A 21,248-nucleotide genomic window follows, 5' to 3' on the forward strand; every position below is an offset into this window, starting at 1 on the left:
TTTTTTTTTTCCACATTGTCATTATGGGGTATTGTGTGTAGAATTTTGTGGAAATACACTAATTTAATGAATTTTGGAATAAGGCTGTAACATAAAAATCTAGAAAAGTGAAGCGTTATGAATACTTTCCGGATGCATATATATATATATGCACATTTCTTTGTTATAGCCATATATATATGGCTGTGTGTGTGTGTATTATATATTTCAAAATGGATTAAATTAATTTATTTCCTCGAAATTCTACACATAGTACCCCATAATGACATTGTGAAAAAACATAAAAAAAAAAAAATAATATATATATATATATATATATATATATATATATATATATATATATATATATATATATATATATATATATATATATATATATATATATATGTACTGTATATATATATGTGTGTGTGTGTGTGTGTGTGTGTGTGTGTGTGTGTGTGTACTACTATATATACTGTATACCACTGATGAATGTTGTTTGAATTTACGTGTGCGAGGTTACCGTAATGCAAGTTGTTTGCCCTTCATTATTGTGATGTTATTTATATTTATCCACAATGCAGAACACACGGATTGGGTAAAACAAGTTTTAATTGTAAACTATGTTCTTATGCACTTTGATGTAAAACAAATTAAAATAAAAATGGAATTGTAATTGTATTTTAATAAGAAACTTTTTGCAGAATAAATTTGTAAAAAAATCGCAATGTTAGATTTTTCCAATATTTTGCAGCCCTAATTTACAGATATTTTTACATTGTATGTGGTACTAAAAAATATGTGTGAAATGAAAAAGCTTACTGAAAATGCACGATTGTATGCGACATTGAGTCAAGTGACTAATTAGGTGTGTGTGATTGCTGTCACCTTGAGCGAAGGTTAATGCAATATGAATCAGTGCTCAAACTGAGACCGTATAAGGAGCCAATCACATTCTAAATTATGCAATACACGGGTGCACTTTCTAATTTATATTGCTCTTTTCACCTGTTAAAAAACATACTGTAGTCTGGAATTATAAAAGCGAGCGAGAGACCAATGTCACTTCTAAAGGTCAGTCGGATTTTATCACTTTCAAACACTATCCCCCTTAACAACAAAGATTCACAGCACATCGCACAGGTCATTTAATTGACCGCCTAATTAAACGTTCCAAAATGCCAAAACGAGCTGCGTCCCGATGACATTTGTGAGATCAAAATGGGTTTTCAGGGAAAACAAAAAAGGAAACTTCAATCTTAAATTGTTCCAATTCAGTACCTGCCCAAAGGCAAAGCAGGGAAGGACGTGCACCATAAATAAGTTAAAGCTTAATTTTCCTTTCATGCTGCATCTGGTGACGGAGTTGCTACTGACCTCAACGGTCTTTCATGTGGAATGAGTCAACCGGCTGAAAGGTGAGCTCTCTTTAAATTGAATATTTTCATTTCGGATGACTTTGCTGTGACATTTTAATCATTTGCGGTATTCATGGCTTTCTGTTAAGTTGAATGACATGACAAAACGACCATATCATTTGTTACCTTTGAGTCAGTATGTTATAAAGAGTGCAAGGAATCAATGTATCATCAGAAATCCCTCACATCGTACAGTAAATGAATTTGTCAGTTCATCATAGTGCTTAAAGGTATAGTTTATTTAAAAATAAAAACTGTCATCATTTACTTCTCCTCCACTTGATGCAAACCTGTCTGAGATATACTGAGGAATGTTGAGAAAACAGAAAACAGCCATTGATTTCCATTGTATTTTTTTGTTCCTACTATAAACATCAATGACTGTTTTTTTTCTAATGTTCTTAAGAATATCTTTTTTGTGTTTAACAGAAGAAAGAAAATCATAAACATTTAGAACTTATTGAGTAAGTAAATGCTGAGGAAATTTGAATTTTTATCTGAACTATCCCTTTAAACCTTTTCTGTGCACACAGTTCAGTATTGCTAGAAGTATTACTACAAATAATAATAATTGTAATAATGATAAAAATACAAAATAACAATTAATAAAGAATGTAATTAATACAAAACAATATTAAAATATTAAGATAAATATTATTATAAAAGGAACAATTAAAAAATAATTAAAATTAATTAAAAAAATTACTAAATTAAATTATTAAAATTAAATAAAAATAAAGAATTATTAAACATGTAAATAAATTAAATATTTAAAGTATAAAAAATTTAACAACATATATATACATATATATATATATATATATATATATATATATATATATATATATATACATACATACATACATACATACGCACGCACGCACGCACGCACGCACGCACGCACGCACGCACGCACGCACACACACACACACACACACACACACACACACACACACACACACACACACACACACACACACACACACACACACACACACACACACACACACACACAGTACATTCAGTTGAAGTCAGAATTATTAGCCCCCCCTTTGAATTTTGTTTTTCCTTTTATAAATATTTCCCAAATTATATTAAAAATAGCAAGGATTTTTTCACAGTATGTCTGATAATATTATTTCTTCTAGAGAAAGTCTTATTTGTTTCATTTCGGCTAGAATACAGTTTCAGTTTTGCATTCTAAATGTCAAAGATAAAATAAAACAGTTATTAGAGATTATATATACACATACACATACTGAAAGGTTCAGTATTTTACCACATTCAGCAAATAAATTAACTGAAAAATCATGTACTGACAAATTCTTTTGTTTTTGTTGATTTTTTACTTTTTTCTCATTTTGGTTGATGAACATACATGCAACACACTGATGTGTTTTAACACACACACATACAGCATTTTATGTGATATTCATAGGTTGTAGATTCGAAGGTCAATTTGGTCCATGTAAAAATCATTTCGTGCAAGTCAGAACGCTTCATCTACAGTGTAAAGTGCAAGTGCATTGCTGTAAACATGGAGAGGATGAGGTTTAAAACTTTTGGCCCGGATTTCCTTTCATACAAAACTACTCATTAAATAAGTACATGTGTGTAGATGAAACACTGAATTTGGTTTAAATTATTGTAGGAATTTACCTTCACTATAATTTTACTCACACAATTCACAGCTGCAAAAGAACAGATTACAGCCAAAAAGAGCCTGTCTACAGCACTGACCATAAAACTGCTTTAAAAGTGCCGTGTTGTGTTTCAGACAATGGACGATATTTGCGTAAATGTAAAGCAACCAGAAAATGAAAATGATGAACAGCGTGTACAAGAAGACAAGAGAGAGGAAGCTACAGCGGAAGAAAAGCTAATCAGTGCTAATGAGCCTTCATGGAAACCATGGCCACAATCACGCTCACAAATCAGAGGTGAGGTGGAAGATTTAAGTCACCATTTCTTCTTCATCATCCATGATCTAACTCTATCAATCTTTAAAAACATCATAGAGTCATAACAGCTCACCCAAAAACAAAAGTTCCCTTACCATTTCCTCACACTCTACACTTTTATGATTTATTCTTCTTCTGTTAAACACAAGATATCTTGAAGAATGCTGAAGGAAAAACAGCCATTGACATGTATGATATAAGAACAAAAAATACTATAAAAGTCAATGGAAGCATTTTTCCAGCATTCTTCGTTATATCTTCCTTTGCTGATTGAAGAAATAAACAGGTTTGGATCAAGTAAAGGATGATTAATGATGGCAGAAATTTCATTCTTGCTTGAACTATCCCTGCTATAACAACTAATGTTAATGTATGTGTCTGTATTTGTATCTGTTATGTGTATGTGTTTGCATCTGGCCAGAGTGTGTGCTGAATGTGAAGAAGCTCCTGGTGTCTCTCGCCAGCATGGAGTGGTACTGTTATGCTCTGTTAGGGATCATCACAGCTCTAATGAGCTTCTTCATGGACATGACTGTGGCGAAGCTGCTAAACGGTGAGCGGTTCCACCATGTCACTCAGAAAGCGTTTGGTAAATAATTTACATAGAGATGAATGCAGGTCGGCTAACTGTTTGAGTCGTTCTAGCAGCTGAATGTTGCAAGGTCTTTCAAAAACAGGTTTGACCTTACAGTTTCTCACCTCGGTCTGTGTCCTTCTCTCTCTCTTATTAGCCCACCAGTGGCTGTATGGCTGTCTGAAGGGTCACCACCTGCTGCAGTTCCTCTGCTGGACGCTTTACCCAGCCTGCCTCTGTGCTCTGTCCACCAGCTTCGCCCACAGCGTCTGCCCATACTCTGCAGGTTACACAGCACTTAGAAATTAGGGCAATCATTTTGTTTCATTTAATTTAATTTAATTTTTATTCAGTACATTAAAAAAAGTTACACATTAAATTAATTTCAGGTCTACCAAATTTTGTCATCACTTTAGATACTTCTTACTTACAGTATAGGCATGTTTAATACAGTGTATGTGTAATTATTTAAATCTGTCAAACTATATATAAAAAAAGAAAAAAAAAGGGGAAGCCGATCTAAAATGAAAATGGAGTTACCTCACCTGCTTTGCACATTAGAACAAAAGCATTCAACACACAGAAAAATAAAACATGTAGTCAGTTTTTGCCTTTTTAAAATTAAAAATGCTCTGCTTTACTTTACCAGTTTGATTTATACAATCTGAGAATACTGATATATAACTTCCTAGAAGTTGGAAGAATGAAAAGCATAATTATTGTCCATAATAATATGTACTAAAACAGTTATCATGGGCAGATTTACAACATGCACAAATATTAAAATGGAAAAATAAAATAAAAAAATTATATAATATTATTAATAATAATATAATAATATATATTATTTATTTAATATTATTATTTGTTAATAATAACAACAGTAATAATGATAAAAACCTCAAACATCTGTCTAAATTCAAGCCATTTTTATTCCAGAGAAATTTTCAAACAGTGATTCATGCCTTCATAACAACTCATCTGAATTACTGTAACTCTATTATGGCATTTCTCAGTCTTCTCTCTCTCTCGTCTGCAGCTAGTACAACATGCGGCTGCTAGACTACTCTCTGGCACCCTCAAGTATGCGTCAGTAACTCCTATTTTAGCTGCACTTCACTGGTTACCCATTAAATACAGAAATGATCTTAAATTTATATTATTTGCTTACAAAGCCATCAATAATCTAGCTCCTCAATACCTTACTGACTTGATTTGCTGTATAGCCCTTCTCGTTCACTGAGACTTATGTTCTCAATTTACTCATCATGCCTAGAACACGCCTTAAAAATGAGGTGATCGAGCGTTTACAGTTGCTGGTCCTAAACTCTGAAACACTCTACCAAATCACATTAGACTTTCCCCCTCTATTTCTGTGTTTAAGTCCCTTTTAAAGCCCTATCTATTTTCTCTTACTGTTAATACGCGGTTTTATTACTTTTATTTGTTAACTTTCTTTTATAATCTGCTTTCTTCTCTGCCTTTAGTACTCCTATATATAGCACTTTGGTCAACTTTGATTGTTTTAAATGTGCTTTATAAATAAATATTGTATTGTATAAAAATACAAAACAAAAATCAATAAATAATGTAATTAATACAAGAAACTGTATACATTCATTAATACAAGTTATTGTTTAACGATGGTTTGTTCTGTAGACTACAAAATATATAGCTTAAAGGGGCTAATAATATTGACCCTAAAATGTTTTTTTAAAAATTTAAAACTGCTTTTATTCTAGCTGAAATAAAACAAATAGGACTTTCTCCAGAAGAAAAAAATATTATCAGAAATACTGTGAAAATTTCCTTGCTCTGCTAAACATCATTTGGGAAATATTTAAAAAAGAAAAATAACTCTGACTTCAACTATATATAAGAGTTTTATATTTTAAAAAGGGTCCTTGTTATAAAAAAGACTAAATAAAATAACTGTTATAGCAAATTCTTTTCAAAAGTAAGCATAATTTTCAAATATATAATTTCATAAAAATTACATTTAATCCACTTGACCCAATCAGTCAGCTCTGCATGGGCCTGACACCCTCGTAAGCAAAGCCGCTGTGAGTGACAGGGACAATTGCATTGGGATTAAGCTGAGGCAATATGAAACATGGACATGTTTAATCATAAACGTCGAGTATTGCTTGAGTAGGTCCGTCAGGTCCATTTGCTCATGCATAATGTTTTTCTCTCGACCCCTCAGGCTCTGGTGTTCCTGAAGCGAGGGCTATTCTCTTAGGAGTGGACATGCCAGATTACCTGTCTCTCTCCAATCTGTTTGCTAAAATGTTTGGCCTGATATGCACACTAGCCGCTGGCAGCACTGTGTTTCTTGGCAAAGTGGTAAAAAAATCTTATATGCAAATGAGGATGTGAAGATTAATCAAAAAATGACATGCTGCTGAATATATTGACCTTAAACTTATTATCTCAATAGGGCCCATTTGTCCATTTATCTATCATGGTTGGTGCATTTATGAACCGTCTGCATGTCTCCTGTCGTGGCGGAAAGCAGGTAGCTAAACTGTAATATAATACATGAACCATACAGTCCACTTTTATTTTATTTTATGAGAACCAGATGGGAATTGTATAGAAGGCTACTTATGCTAATGACTCTTGTGGTGTCATTCATTTGCATCTGGCAGAGAGCAGCTAAAGGAGAAATGTTGGTTGTGGCATCAGCGGTGGGAGTTGCGAGCTGTTTTGGGGCTCCAATAAGCGGTGAGTTCAAGTGTTTACATGACATAATTTTCAACCAAAAATAGAAAAAAATTGGCAACACTTCACTTTCATGACATTAAATATGTGACAACTGTCCTTTAGGGTCATTCACTCAGTTGTCATTTTAAAAGCAAAGATGACATTAGCTGTGTTTCATTTTAGAGGCTGCATCCTCCGAAGGATGCAGACTTCAAAAGTGAGTCCTTCCAAGTCCACACAAGCCGAACCGAGTGTTTTGAAATGAGACGATCTAGCCTACAGAGGACTGATCTCGTCACCAGGCAACCGTAACAGCTGCTGTTAATAGGCGCTAATAACATTTGTAATGACTTTTTTCCAAGTGATTTTAAAACTTACTTAAGCGATCTGAAGGCAAAACAAGATTTACAGAAGCTGGAAATATATTTTCTTTGATCCATACATGTACACATAAAACTGTAAACTGTCTATAAAATCACTCTTTAGTAAGACATGACATACTCTTTTTTTTTTAACATGTGTTCAGATATCCAAGTAAAATAAAACCTAATTCATACATTTAAACTAGAGTTTTCTTTTTAAAAAGTCCTGCTGTTATCAGCGTGCAATGAATCTTGGGACGTTCGAGGCCGCGAAGGATCCACCGGTTGTGTCCTTCATTACCTTGGAAACAAAGGATGCATTTTTAGGCTGCGTTAGAAGGAGCATTCAAATTTTTTCGAAATGAGACAGCCTTCGTCAGGCCACGATGACGCAGCGCACTTCGAATGCATCATGTGGAGGATGCAGCCACTGAAATGAGACACAGCTTCTGTTTGAGATGTCTTTGCGTTGCTATGACAACTTGACATAAACAAATACATCATAGTCAGTCTTTGTCATTGTCATGACAGCTTTACATTACCAAGACAATAAAACTTGTCATAAATCTGTCATAAACATGATTGTTATGAGGCCACTATATTTTAGTCATGAATTTTAGAACAGCGTCATAAAAAATTTTCTTGACCTCGACTACAGTGCTACAAATTGAATTTGTCAGTAAAATGTCATTAAATATTAAGTATTGACACTTTCACTGATACCCTTTAATGACAAATTAATTTTGTTTTACTAAAATAGTAATCAGAAAAATATTCAAGACAATGGCCTTGACCTAAGTCTGGTGAGTCTGTCTTATATTCATCTAGTTGCTGTATCATGTCCCATGTGATTTCTGTTTACATCATGCGTTTCCTTTGTTCTGTTTTCCCACCGTTTGTTAATGTTTCCACCTGTGTCACACCCCTGTATGTATTCAGTTCAATCATGTCCTGTGTGTTCATAACCCTGAGTTTGTTTAGTTCTTTGTTCGGTATTGTATATGTCACATGTCCTTGTCCTGCCTGCAGTTTGATGTTTCAGTGCCTGTTGTGAGTGTTTTTTGCAAATAAAAATGTGTTGTTGTTTTTTTATAATCCCTGAGGTCTGTGCAATTGTGAGTCCACCATGACAGGCTTCATGACAATTATGTTTATGACAGTTTTATGACACATTTTGTTGTCATTTAGACAAAAACAGTTATGTATTTGGTTATGTCAAGTCATAACAAAGACACAATCGTACGCTTGCTTGAGTAAGTGAATGAATGAAAATTGTCATAAGCATGAAAAAAATCTCCTTCATATTCATATCATCTGTCACGGCAGGATTATAAAGGTGGTGTGCCTGTTACAGAGTGTTACTGAAGAATTATATGTACATTGTCATTTTGGGGATCCTGAAAACAATGATTGATGCATGATATAAGATGCGTTTGTAGCAGAAGCTCCTGAAATAGATGCATCTCATTGGAACCAGTTTGTCACAAAAGAAGACTATACGATTAGAAAAATTAGTTGGCTTGGCATTTTAGTATGCCATTATATAGTACATTACTCGTACAATGATACACAGTTAAATGTTAAATTCCTGTCGGTGTATGGGTTAGTTTTATTATTATCTTTATACAGCATGGAAGAGCAACACTCAAAAAAATCGTGTTGCTGCTTTTTCAAACTGCCAGGAATCAGCTGAATCAACACAATTCCTGAGTTTTTTTGTCACAACTTAATTGTATTGTTCAATCAACAACTTTTTTTTAAACAATAAAGTCAACTTAATTGATTTGTGTTGGGACAACAAGAAGGAATTGTGTGAAACTCAGCATTTCTTACAGTGGATCAGATTTAAAACTACTCGTCTGACTGAAGAAAGTCATATACATCTATGATGACTTCAGGGTGAGTAAATTATGGGGTAATTTCCATTTTTGGGTGAACTACTCCTTTATCATGGAAAAAAAAAAGACTGTGTGTGTTCAATCAAATTTTATTTATTTTAAAAGGTTTTTGGCCCCAATAACAGTTCATACTAGCGTATATGTGTAAAGCCCAGAGGGTGCTTTGGGTTTTAGAAGAAATCAATAAATTACAAATAATTTATTGAAATCTTTGTCAATAATATGGAGTCATGAAAGTGTAGTCTGATTTAATATATTAAATTGTATTTACCATTTAAAATCCAAATGACAATCAGTTGGTAGCCAGCACTGTCAGCTGACCTTTGGCTCATGTTTATCTCTGTCTCATTGTCACAGGCGTTCTCTTCAGCATAGAGGTGATGGGGACTCATTATTCAGTCAGCGATTATTGCCCCTGCTTCTTTGCAGCGGCGTGCGGCGCCATCACCTTCAGGCTGCTTTCTGTCTGTATTGGAGATCAAGGTAAGAGCTTTACACTTCCTACAGCGCCACCTAATGGATGCTTTTGCTGTCTTTGCAGTAATCTCATTTACCGCTGTGCTTTTAGATTGCATTAGGGGATGCTATGAATTGACATTATTGAATTTAGATATGATTACACAGCCTGAAGGATATACGAGAGAAATTATTCAATATTTATTTAATCTCTTTCCGCAGACACAATCCAAGCCCTGTTTAAGACCAGCTTTTCTACTGATCTGCCTTTTCAGCCTTTTGAAATAATAATTTTTGCTCTGCTTGGGTAAGCTTGTGGTTAAGAGATTGGCAACAGACAGTGAAAAGTTAAATACAACTTACTCATATCTGTAACCTTATGGGTATTTATGAAAGAGTAACTGTTCTAATGGTTTTTTTCTCTCTCTCTCTGATTCAGGCTGTTTTGCAGTATTCTCAGCTGTATTTACTTACTCTGTCATCGCTGGGCTCTGCGTTTTGTCAAAACAAACAAACCCATTAGCACATTTTTGGCAACAGAGTGAGCGAAAAGATTAATTTCCACAGACTGGAAATCATATCACACTGTTTAATAGATTTGACAGACTTGCCACTAATCAAATACTTTTTTTTCTTCTTGCATATTTCCCCCTTATTTTGCATATTATACTATTTGAAAGAGCTTTTCTCTAGCTTTTGTTTTATAATATAGTCCAAACATATGAGATTACTAGTAAAATCTTGCTGTAATTTAGAATTATATTTTTTTAGGTTCATTTTCTAATTTTATAAGAATAATAACTAAAATAATTATAGTCTTCAAAAAATTCATTTCTTTTTTAAAAGAAAACACTTTACTTTCATTTTACAAATAACATCATCATTCAAATATTATATTAAATATTATTAAATGTTAAATAAATTAAATATTCTATATTATATTAAATAATATATTATTTTAATTTTGGTTGTACCATGCTGGTAGAACAGGGTTTTACAAACTAACAAACAGACTTCAATAAAAACCTTTATATATTTGTTGAAAAATTAAACTAGAGAACTAAAACTTAACTATCAATAAGAGCACGTCATGATTTTGCCAAGTAGGATGCGAACAAAGGCTCATTGTGAAAACATACCCCTGTATACATTTCTGAAGATTGTGAATTATTTAGCCAAAGCAACAATACGTACGGCTGCATTTCAACTTTAAAACAAAAGCTAGAGGGCGATATGATGTCACCGACCACATACCTCCTTGTGGAAAGCTGTTCCGCTGTTTGCCCAGTAGCTCGCCATTTAAGTTGGCAGACTTGAGACGCAGAGAGAAGTTGACCGCAACAATGGGGTTTGAGTCTGGCAAAGAATGATTCCAGAAAGCAGGTAAAACAAAAACAAAAGGCAAAAAATAATAGAAACAAGTAAATAAAAGAGTGAGAATGTGGTACGATCTGAAAATGTGGTAAAAATCAGGCAGCCGTGAGGGCTTTTCTTTTTCTGGATTGCTTTTGAAAACACTGTCAGTTGGGTTTAGGAAAGAGGGATCGTGGGGGAATCGGACAGTCGGTCAGTCAGTCAGTCAGTCAGTCAACAGCAGCCTCTGGTGGATTTACACGAAAGCAGCAGGCAGGAATGGTATCCATGAGAGAAAATTGAGATCTGAAAAAGCATACATAACGACCTCTGGTCAACAGCAAAATTGCAAAAAAAAAAAAAATTGCAAAAAAAAAAAACGTACCTTCTGTGACGTATTTCATGATCTCCAAAAATGTATATGGGGCACTTATCAATAATGAGCTTGGGTTGGATGCGATCCAGGATCCAGGATTAACATCTATGTTGATCCTGGAACATAATTTTTGTTAGAAAAAGTCAAAGTTATTCTTGTCTTATACCATACTTACTGTATCATACTTATTCCTTACTATAACTATAAATTATTACCAAAGTCAGAGGAGAATAATAGTTGGATAACACTCATGTAAAAGTGCATAAACTTAACCAAAAGCGGTAAACACATCCCTTAATCCTGATTAGCTGATTTCAATGTTTTTCCAGGATCAATTTAGATGTTAATCCAGGAACATGTCCTACTTGGTGAAATCGGGTTGCTGAAAAATTAGACAACATAAATCAGAATAAATAGAAAACTCCTGAAATATGCTTTAAAAATTGCTCCTTTATTTTTAGACAACTACAAAGAGGACTAAGCAATGTTCTTAAAATTGAGGAAATTGCAGGTTGTTCACTAATTTTGATCTCCAGTATGTTTACAGATTTGTGTTTTGATATTTTGCTGTGATCTAACCCAGATGTGCCTTTTGTTTACATTCCTAATATCCAGAAAGTCACTTTATTCAGCCATAGTGGCATTTCTTCTAGCCTGCTTTACATTTTATCACTCGGCGGGACATTTCATAGCTTCTGAGGTGAGGATATAGGCCTATTTCTGGAAAATTGGCAGTGAATCAATCTTAGGTGTTCATGACTTGTACTTTACTCTCTTTGGTTTTCTAATAGCTCACAATGAGGCAGCTGCTTACTTCGATGCTAGATGGCACTTCCTGGTATAGCATTTCCCAGAATATATCTGCACTGCCTGAGCCACAAAACACATTCTGGCAGGCCTGGAATCCACCAGGCAAAAGTTACTTCCATACGCTGACATTTTTCATTATCGCCAAGGTGAAATGCATTGAGTATCAATTAGATTATTATTGTGTTTATCTGTCATCAGCTCATTTTGTGATTTCTAACATCTCTCTGTAAGGTGGGGCTGCTGGTCGTGGCTTGTACTTTACCTTTACCTGCTGGTTATTTCATGCCAGTATTTGTTTATGGTGAGTCAAGCAGTCAAATCATGGGATTTACATTATATGCTAATTCATTCATTCATTTATTTTCCTTCACCTTAGTCTCTTTATTAATCAGGGGTTGCCACAGCGGAATTAACTCCCAACTTATTCAACTTATGTTTTACACAGTGTATGGCCTTACAGCTGTACCAGTGCTAAGAAACATCTATACACTCTCATTCAAATACACACTTTGGGCAATTTAGTTTATTTAAATCACCTGTAGCGCATGTCTTTTGACTGTGGGGGAAAACGGAGCACCCAGATGAACACAGGGACAACAACCTTTACACAGAAACGCCAACTGGTCCAGCCGGAGCTCGAACCAGCAACCTTCTTGCTGTGGGTGAGGCGAAAGTGCTAACCACTGAGCCACATGTGCTAATTCAATAAAATTATAAGAATACATAAATGATTCAATAAATAATAAAGATAATATAATTATATAAAATTGTTATCAGTATTATAAAAACTGTTAGAACTAAAATGTGATTAGATAAAAATAAGAATTAAATAAAATAGAAATAAAATAGAATATAATGCTAATATTATAATAAAATGGTGAGGAAAAAACATGACTACACACACTACACACAAAATACGCTAAATATTGAAAGAAATGCTATGAAAAAAATGATAAAATGTCTAAAACATATGATAAAATTTAAATAGTGAGTAAAATAAAAGTAAGAAAATAAAAATAAAGATAATGATAAAAAGTGAATATAAACAAACACATAATAATAACAATTACGATAATAATATAATATAGTAATTATTATGACAAAAATCATAACTGAAAACGTAAACGAAATACACATTAAAGTGTGATAAAATTCTTAAAAAACTTAAATAAAAATAACTAAAAACTATTAAGAAAATAGAAATATATTTACAAATGTTTGATAAAAGTTAAAATACATAAACAAACAATTCATAAATATAAAAAATGGTAATAATCAAATAAATTAAAAATAAATAAAATATTGCAATTACAGTAATACATGAAAATAATTATTTTAAAATTGTGTATAAAGTGAATATATAAATAATATGTGATAAAACTATCAAATAAAATATTAAAACAAAATGAAATAAAATATTTTGTTGCGCGGGGCAGCACAGTGGCGCAGTGAGTAGCACAATCGCCTCACAGCAAGAAGGTCTCTGGTTCGGTGGGTTTCCTCCGGGTGCTCTGATTTCCCACCAGAAGTCCAAAAACATGTGATACAGGTGAATTGAGTAAGCTAATTTTTCCATAGTGTATGTGTGAATGAGTGTATAAGGATGTTTACCAGTGATGGGTTGCAGATGAAAGGGCATCTGCTGTGTAAAACATGTGCTGGATAAGATGGCGGTTCATTCCGCTGTGGCGACCCCAGATTAATAAAGGGACTAAGCCTAAAAGAAGCCGAAAATAAAATGAACTAATAAATTTTGTTGTGGTATAGCCTATATCAAACTGTGAAAAAAATGCAGTTAACAATATATTTCAATGTATCCATTTCACCCAGTATGTTTAATCATTTCAATCTTAAGAAAAAAAGTAAACCAATATGCCTACCTGTGTTATGCAGGTGCAGCAGTGGGTCGTTTTATCGGCGAAGGCTCTTTCTATCTGCTCTCAGGTGGAATCTCATCAGGGAAGAGCCTGATAAACCCAGGCGGCTACGCTTTAGCAGGTAAACAAACTTATTACCCTGTCAACTTTCTGAAGGGAGATTATCAACCCTGCAGGCTCACAGGGACGATAAGACATGTCTTGTGTTGATGGACCCATATTTTTCGCTCTGTGTGTGTGTGTGTGTGTGTGTGTGTGTGTGTGTGTTTGTTGTGTGTGTGTGTGTGTGTGTGTATGTGTGACAAACGAAACACAAATTAATAAAATGACATTGTAGTGTTGAGGCGGTTTGCTTTGTGTCCTCGTAATTTATAACTGTTTATAAACAGCTCATAACGTTAGCTAAGTTTTTTTTACATTCAAAATTTGGATTTCCGGGGTGTGGTAGACCATAGGCTATATATATATATATATATATATATATATATATTTTTTTTTTTTTTTTACTATAACATACGCCTACGGAGAGTCATAAATCTCAAAAACCAACCTGTGTGTGTTTTCAGGAGCGGCTGCTTTCTCTGGGGCCGTGACACACACACTTTCTCCTGCCCTGCTGGCGGTGGAGATGACCGGTCAGTGTTCCTATGCTGTTCCCGCTCTGGTGGCGACGCTCGTGTCCAATGCTGTGGCTCGGGCTAAACACAGGCCGTCTTTCTATGATGGCATATCGCTTATTAAACGGCTCCCGCACCTGCCGTCTCTCATCCGCGCATGTCCGAAGTGAGTAAAGCGTCGATCAATCATCTGCCTTCAGGCGCCTGCATTTTAAATTAAACTGCATTTTTCTTGAGGTGACACTGCCTCATGGTGCTTTCTGCCATTCATGATTTTGAGGGGAGACATGGTTTGAAATCAGAGTTAATCATAGGCTGTTTTATGTTCGTAAGAGATACTGTGACTCTTTCAATGTGGCGATGTCACTGCCATTGCATTCATATCGCAATACATGTAGCAGAAAGACCGCAGTTAAATGAGGGATGTAAACAATAACAGTGGTCCTAATCATTGACTGTATAAAATGTATTTCCTGCATTTTGTTTTTAAGTTCCATACCTTCCAAAAATCCCAAAAGGTCCACGTTAATAAATATGGCAGCCATTTTATCATTAAGATGTGATTAATGTGTTGTGGACCTTTTGAGATTTTTGAAAGGGATGGAACTTAAAAACAAAATACAGGAAATACATTTTTTACAGTCAATGATTAGTACCACTGTTATTGTTTACATCCCTCATTTAACTGCGGTCTTTCTGCTATATGTATTGTGATATAAATGCATTTTCAGATGGTTTAATAGCATTCTTTGGGAAATAAATCTTGGATTTAGGCAGATTATGGTGATTTTTGTAGGGGAATTTATCAAGGATAAAAAAAAATAAACAAATATCAAGTAAAAAAAAAATATTGGTTTTCTGGAATGTCAAACAGTACTCAGAAATCCAATAATAAAATGTAAGATAAAATAACAATGTACAGGCTTCATTGTATTAATAAAGTATTCGTTTATTAAAGTTACAAAAGTTATACTTTTTTTGTGCCCGAATGCTTCAATTTTCCTTCAGATGCAAATTAAAACAATCAAAACCCTTTAAAATACATGCAAATGATAAACTTTATCTCTGTTTTGGTTAAACTTTGGAGTTACTCCACAATTCTCATGCATTCTCAAATGGTGCTGATCAACTACAACGCAACGTTGCATATCCTGTGATGTGACTATTGCGGATGAGCACATTCCGATATCGATAATTTTTTTTTAAAAAGTAGCCTTTTGAAAGGCTGTACTTTCTAAAAATTAATAATAAATTGCCAACAAATTCAAGATAAAGGTGCAAACAAATGCATTCTGTCAAAGATTGATTCTATAAATCAACCTTAATATTCAACAATAATATTGCAATAATATTGTCATAATATTTTTTTATTAATATTAGTCTAACTAACCAAATTAGCTAATTGTTCAAATTTAAGTATCTGGCATAAAAAATAAAAATGTCAAAATTAGATAAAATTTGCTGAAGGAAGGTAAAATGCATCTAGAAATTAGTTTAATGGGGGAAGTGATGATTCTACAAATAATTTTGTAATACATTTTTTTAAAGCTCTTGATGTTTCTAAAAGGTGGTTTTGTGCATTTTCTGCAAAAAACACTAAGTGTCTCAAATTAATTAAATTTGTGCAAATTATCACATGACTAGTGCAATTTTATGCAGTTCAGCACTATGAGACAATAATGGCTACATTACTGTCAATTCCAAAACAAAATAAAACATGCTAACAAAGATATTTTGTGAAGTTTTTTCCAGTATTATACAAATTCTCAATTATTGTTGAATGTGATCATAGAATATTGATGGCAACAACAGATAATAAGAATAATAAAGAGAAAGTTAAATCATGATCCTCCTGCTGGATAGTAAATTGTTTTGCTCATGAATGCTCTCCCGCAGGTTGGCCGATGTTCAGATTAAGCAGTTTGTGATCCCAGCAGGAGCTGTTCTGGAAAGGAGCGAGAAGCTGATAAGTGTTCAGCACATCCTAAAGGAAAGCACAGACTCTGAACTACCTGTGGTGGAGTCACGCGGTGAGACTAACTAATATCAGCAGCTCAAGCACACAATCTCTGCTCTTCACTTTAACACCTCAGTGCTCCACGGCAGAGAGAGTGAAAGCCAGGGCAATGGGTGTCGATAAGAGCCAAAGGCCAAATGACTGGGTGTTGATGAGCAAAAATACAGAGAACGTTCAGCACAGAACTGTACAGTGATGGTGCTTTTGAAGAAAATGAGGCTGGCGGTTTGAGAATGTGATTTACTTTTTTTCTTGTCTCCCAGACTCCTCTGTTCTCCTGGGCACAATCAACAGATCGCAGCTGCGCGAGTGTCTGCTTGAGCATAGAAATGAGGTAATTGAGCTTATAATGTGCTGAGTCATAACAAGAATTGTGCAAAGTTACTGAAAGAATAATGAAAAATAATGAAATGAAAATGGAAGGATTTTAATTCAGAGACTGGATTCGCAGCCAGTGTTTTTAAAATGGTACCAGCAAGCAATTTTGTCCTGCTTGGTGTCCTAAAAATGTATGAAATTTGAGGCCAGATGGTGTTAACAAATAACATCTTTGAATAATAGTTTAGTAAATGTAAGGACTAGCATTTGAAGACTGAAGAAATACCTTAGAATTATGTTTCCTTGTTAGGTCAACTAAATTATTTACGTTTAGATTTTTTAAATGTAAACATGCAAGACAAAAGTTTTTGGATGCCAATGACTCTCAGATATAATTATCCTCATTAAGGTAATATATTTATTTGAATCTTTTAAAAAAGTATTCACATTGGTTGATATTATTATGATATTTCAATAAAAATATTTAATATAAAAATATAAATATACATTTTTATTACATATAATTAAATAATTTATTTTAATCTTGTACTCTTAACTTATGTTCTCCAAACATTTCCGGACACCAGCAATCATTAACTTATTTAGTAAATATGACTGGCATGATGGTTGTGCTTTATTTACAATTTAAAAATTAAAGTTATATACAGTTGAAGTCAGATTTATTAGCTCCTTGTTTATTTTTTTCCCAACTTCTGATTAACGGAGAGAAGATTGTTTCAGCACATTTCTAAACATAATAGTTTTAATAACTCATTTCTAATAACTGTTTTATTGAATCTTTGCCATGATGAAAGTACATAATATTTGACTAGATACATTTTCAAGACAATTCTATACAGCTTAAAGTCACATTTAAAGGCTTAACTAGGTTAATCAGGTAGGCAGGATAGGGTAATTAGGCAAGTTATTGTATATCAATGGTTTGTTCTGTAAACTATCGAAAAATATAAAGCTTAAAGGGGCTGATGAATTTGACTTTAAAATGTTTTTTAAAAAATTAAAAACTAATTTTATTCTAGCTGAAACAGAACACATAAGACTTTCTCCACAAAAAGAAAATTATCAAACATATTGTGACAATTTTTTTGTTCTGTTCAACATCATTTGGGAAATATTTTAAAAAGAAAAAATAATTAAAATGGGGCTAATAGTTCTGACTTCAACTGTATGTTTAGAACAACATAAGGGGAATAAAATAGTAATTATCAATTTCAAATTTAGAATGGTCCTTTAGTAGTTCTTCCCATAACTGTAACGCAGTGAGACCTGTTAAAATGGTCACATTGTCCTTCTAGTTCACACATCTGCATCATTAGCATTAACACTACTGGCAGGGGGACCAACCTCAAACATTTTACATAGACCACAAAATTGCTAGCAGCATCCCTGAGTTCACACAATGAAACAATTAGAACGGCCAGGATAGATGCGTTAAAGTCAAATCACTGACTTCCAGTGGCGGTCAAATTTGCATTCTCAACAACTTCATCCTACTCGACGTAACACATTCGTAGCACAAGCAGGAACCACTTACCATAGTTTGTTTACAACAGAAGAGGACGAAGAACGAGAAAGCTAGTTTGCTTGGCAATACTGCGTGATTTTATACCGCATATTACTATTACAATGCCACGACTGTTCCCAAAGCTTCCACTACAACTGTGGAAGCTATGACTGTCATACTTTCGAGTCAAAGAAAGTTGTCCCCAATGTGCATTCAGCAGCATATAAGTCAGTGATTTGAGTCTTTAATTTAATTTTTTTAAAAGTTTTGTTTCAAAAACACATAAATTTGCTTCATAAGGATCCATTAGAAGTTTTATGATGGATTGATGCCTTTTTGGAAAAATGCTACCTAACACCATTAAGTGCGGTTTGTTTATAAACTAATTTCGAGATTAACGCATGCTTATGATTGATCATGGCTGGTCCCGCATTAGCTAACTCAAGATCCACCAATCAGATGAATCCTAACTCACTATAAATAGCCAGAGTTTCTCAGCTCAGTCATCTTCGTCTTCAAGAATCCCTCATTCCTCTCCTACTACTCCTTCCTTTAAATAGGTAGGGCGGCACGTCAGCCCAGTAGTTAGCACTGTTGCTTCACAGCAAGAATGTCACTGGTTAAGAACTTACCAGGCCATTCGACATTTCTGTACAGACTACAGGTTCTCCCCGTGCTCATGAGGGTTCCCCAGTTTCCTCCCACCATCCAAATAATTGTAACATAAGTAAATTGACTAATCCAAAGTGGCATCATAGATGAACTCTTAGTCAGCTATATCTTATAACATTTCCAATCTCAAAGCCATAATAAGCAGGGGAGTTCTCGAGACCTACTTGAGCTTAAGCTCTCTTCTCGCCCTGCAAATGGGAGTAAGCCCCGTGCTCGAGGATGTTCTGAGCTCAGGGCTCTCTCTCCCAGGACAGCATGCCAAACACATTTTATTGTCAATCATCAGCTAAGTGTGAACTCTTGAAACAGCACAAAAGAGCCGGGATACAATTAGGAACACTACTGTGGTTGTGTTATATATACATCAATGATGTACATCAGTCATACACACCAATGATGTCTTGAGGGTGAGATAAATTATGGGGTAATTCTCATTTTTGGGTGAACTGTTTTTTTAAGCATCCACTTGCATGAAACAAATGCAAAGAATTCTCAGTGACAGATATGGTGTCTTTTAATGATAATTTAAACATTTACTAAAACATTATAAATGTTATTTTAATTTCTGTTAGTATTACTGAATGGACTTAGCTAAGAAAGTTGCACCTGGAAGCTTCTCTGCATCACTAAATCTTGTTGCAGGATTCATGTAAACAGCTTGAAGAAGTGTGTTGTGTTCAGCCTGTGCGTCTTCATCTGACTCCTGACAGCACAGTAAAGCAGGTGTGCAGTGAGAATCAGCTTACCACTATTATGTTTCCTTCACATTATCTCCATGTTTTGTTCCGGTTTGCCTCGACATGATGAGTGCTTGTGTGTGTGTGTGCGTGTTCTGTCAGGCTCATTGCATCATGAGCATCACGGGTGAGCAGCGTCTGTTTATAACAGAGAGTGGGCGACTGTGTGGCGTCATCACATGGAAAGAGGTGACAAGAGCAGCCTGCAAGAACAAACATAAACACATCCACACACACATCTATACTCCAATCAAATACACCAATGAATACAGAGCTCATACATTACAATTCATTATAAAATCTGATTTTTCTTCCAGATGAAAAAAATTATTGAAGAGATGGCAAAGGAGGTCTGATGAATAAAGGGTGCATCAATTTGCGCTTGTCATTTTAATTCTATAAGTTGTTTACTGAAAATAAAAGTCAAACCTTCTGAAATGGCCAGTTTTATAATCAGAATTGTGAATGGTTTCCAGCCTGTCCAGTTCTCTTTGTTTGTTTAGTACTTTCTCTCATGTTATTTTGTGGATGAATTGGATTCCTTGTGGACTATTCACTTATTTTGAATTAAAATAAAGTTAAAAGCTACATTTAGATCCTCTTGGCGAATCCTTATTTTACCTCATTGTAGCGTACAAGTACACCCACAGGCCACTTTACTAGGTACACCTTACTAGTACTGGGTTGGACCCCCTTCAGAACTGCCTAGAGCCTTCATAGCACAGATTCAACAAGGTACTGGAATTATTCCTCAGAGATTTTGGTCCATATTGACATGATAGCAGCATGCAATTGCTGCACAACCATGATGTGAATCTTCTGTTCCATCATATCCCAAAGGTGCTCTATTGGATTTATTGAGATCAGGGGCCTCATGTATCAACGCTGCGTACGCACAAAAACTTTGCGTACGCCAGGTTTCACGCTCAGAATCGCTCACGGTTGGATTAACTAACAATGAACTGAACGTGGGAATGTGCGCAGCTTCACGGCAGCTTTTTGGCAGGCGTACGCACATTTTTTGTGCGTGTCTGTTTTATTTCCATTGGCGACTCCTAGAGGCAGTTGTGTTAAATTCCTCTCTACAAAGTGTCTGAGCCTTGCAATCGCAGCTGTATGAGACGGGTTCACCTAGTAGGTATATAAGGTTTCCATACCATACAGTTGACCAGCTAAACATTAAAGCACAATTTGCAGCAGTCGCCTGTTTTCCCAATGTAATCTGAGCAATCTACCGCACGCACATTGCTATAAAGACACTATCTGAAGATGAATTTGCATGAGTGAATCAGAAACATTTCCATTCAATAAATGTGCAAATAAAATATGATGCACAAACTTATTAATGATTCCTACTTGTCTTTCTCGTGATAAATAGTGGGCAAAATCTGATATGTAGCGGGGAAAAAAAGAAGAAAGAGTTCATTAGACGCTGGATTCAAGCCGAGTTTATGCTCGAACGTGTCAATACATGATCACATGCGTCTTACGAGGTGCGCCACTTAGACTGCTAAGGGTACTGCAACATTTTACAGCTATAAACCACACTGTTTCTTTTTTTAATGCACTCAGTGCGATGTTCAGACCCA

General features: G+C 34.6%; 1 protein-coding gene across 3 annotated transcripts; it reads left to right on the plus strand.

Annotated features, from left to right (window-relative positions):
* The first annotated feature begins 1,362 nt into the window (after window positions 1-1,362).
* clcnk (chloride voltage-gated channel K) lies at window positions 1,363-20,253 on the plus strand. 3 transcript variants are annotated; one of them, XM_087305362.1, is made up of 20 exons: window positions 1,363-1,400; window positions 3,178-3,524; window positions 3,593-3,914; window positions 4,093-4,221; window positions 6,142-6,281; window positions 6,376-6,453; window positions 6,587-6,662; window positions 9,259-9,384; window positions 9,580-9,664; window positions 9,797-9,898; window positions 11,702-11,786; window positions 11,878-12,042; window positions 12,128-12,197; window positions 13,790-13,894; window positions 14,340-14,556; window positions 16,287-16,420; window positions 16,671-16,741; window positions 19,565-19,645; window positions 19,762-19,848; window positions 19,977-20,253. In XM_087305362.1, the coding sequence occupies exons 3-20, from the start codon at window positions 3,734-3,736 to the stop codon at window positions 20,013-20,015; spliced, it is 1,971 nt and encodes a 656-aa protein (XP_087161488.1). In that variant the 5' UTR covers window positions 1,363-1,400; window positions 3,178-3,524; window positions 3,593-3,733; the 3' UTR covers window positions 20,016-20,253.
* Window positions 20,254-21,248: the final 995 nt, after the last annotated feature.

Source organism: Danio rerio, chromosome 23, assembly GCF_052040795.2.
Source record: "Danio rerio strain M-AB ecotype USA chromosome 23, GRCz13ab, whole genome shotgun sequence".
NCBI lineage: Eukaryota > Metazoa > Chordata > Actinopteri > Cypriniformes > Danionidae > Danio > Danio rerio.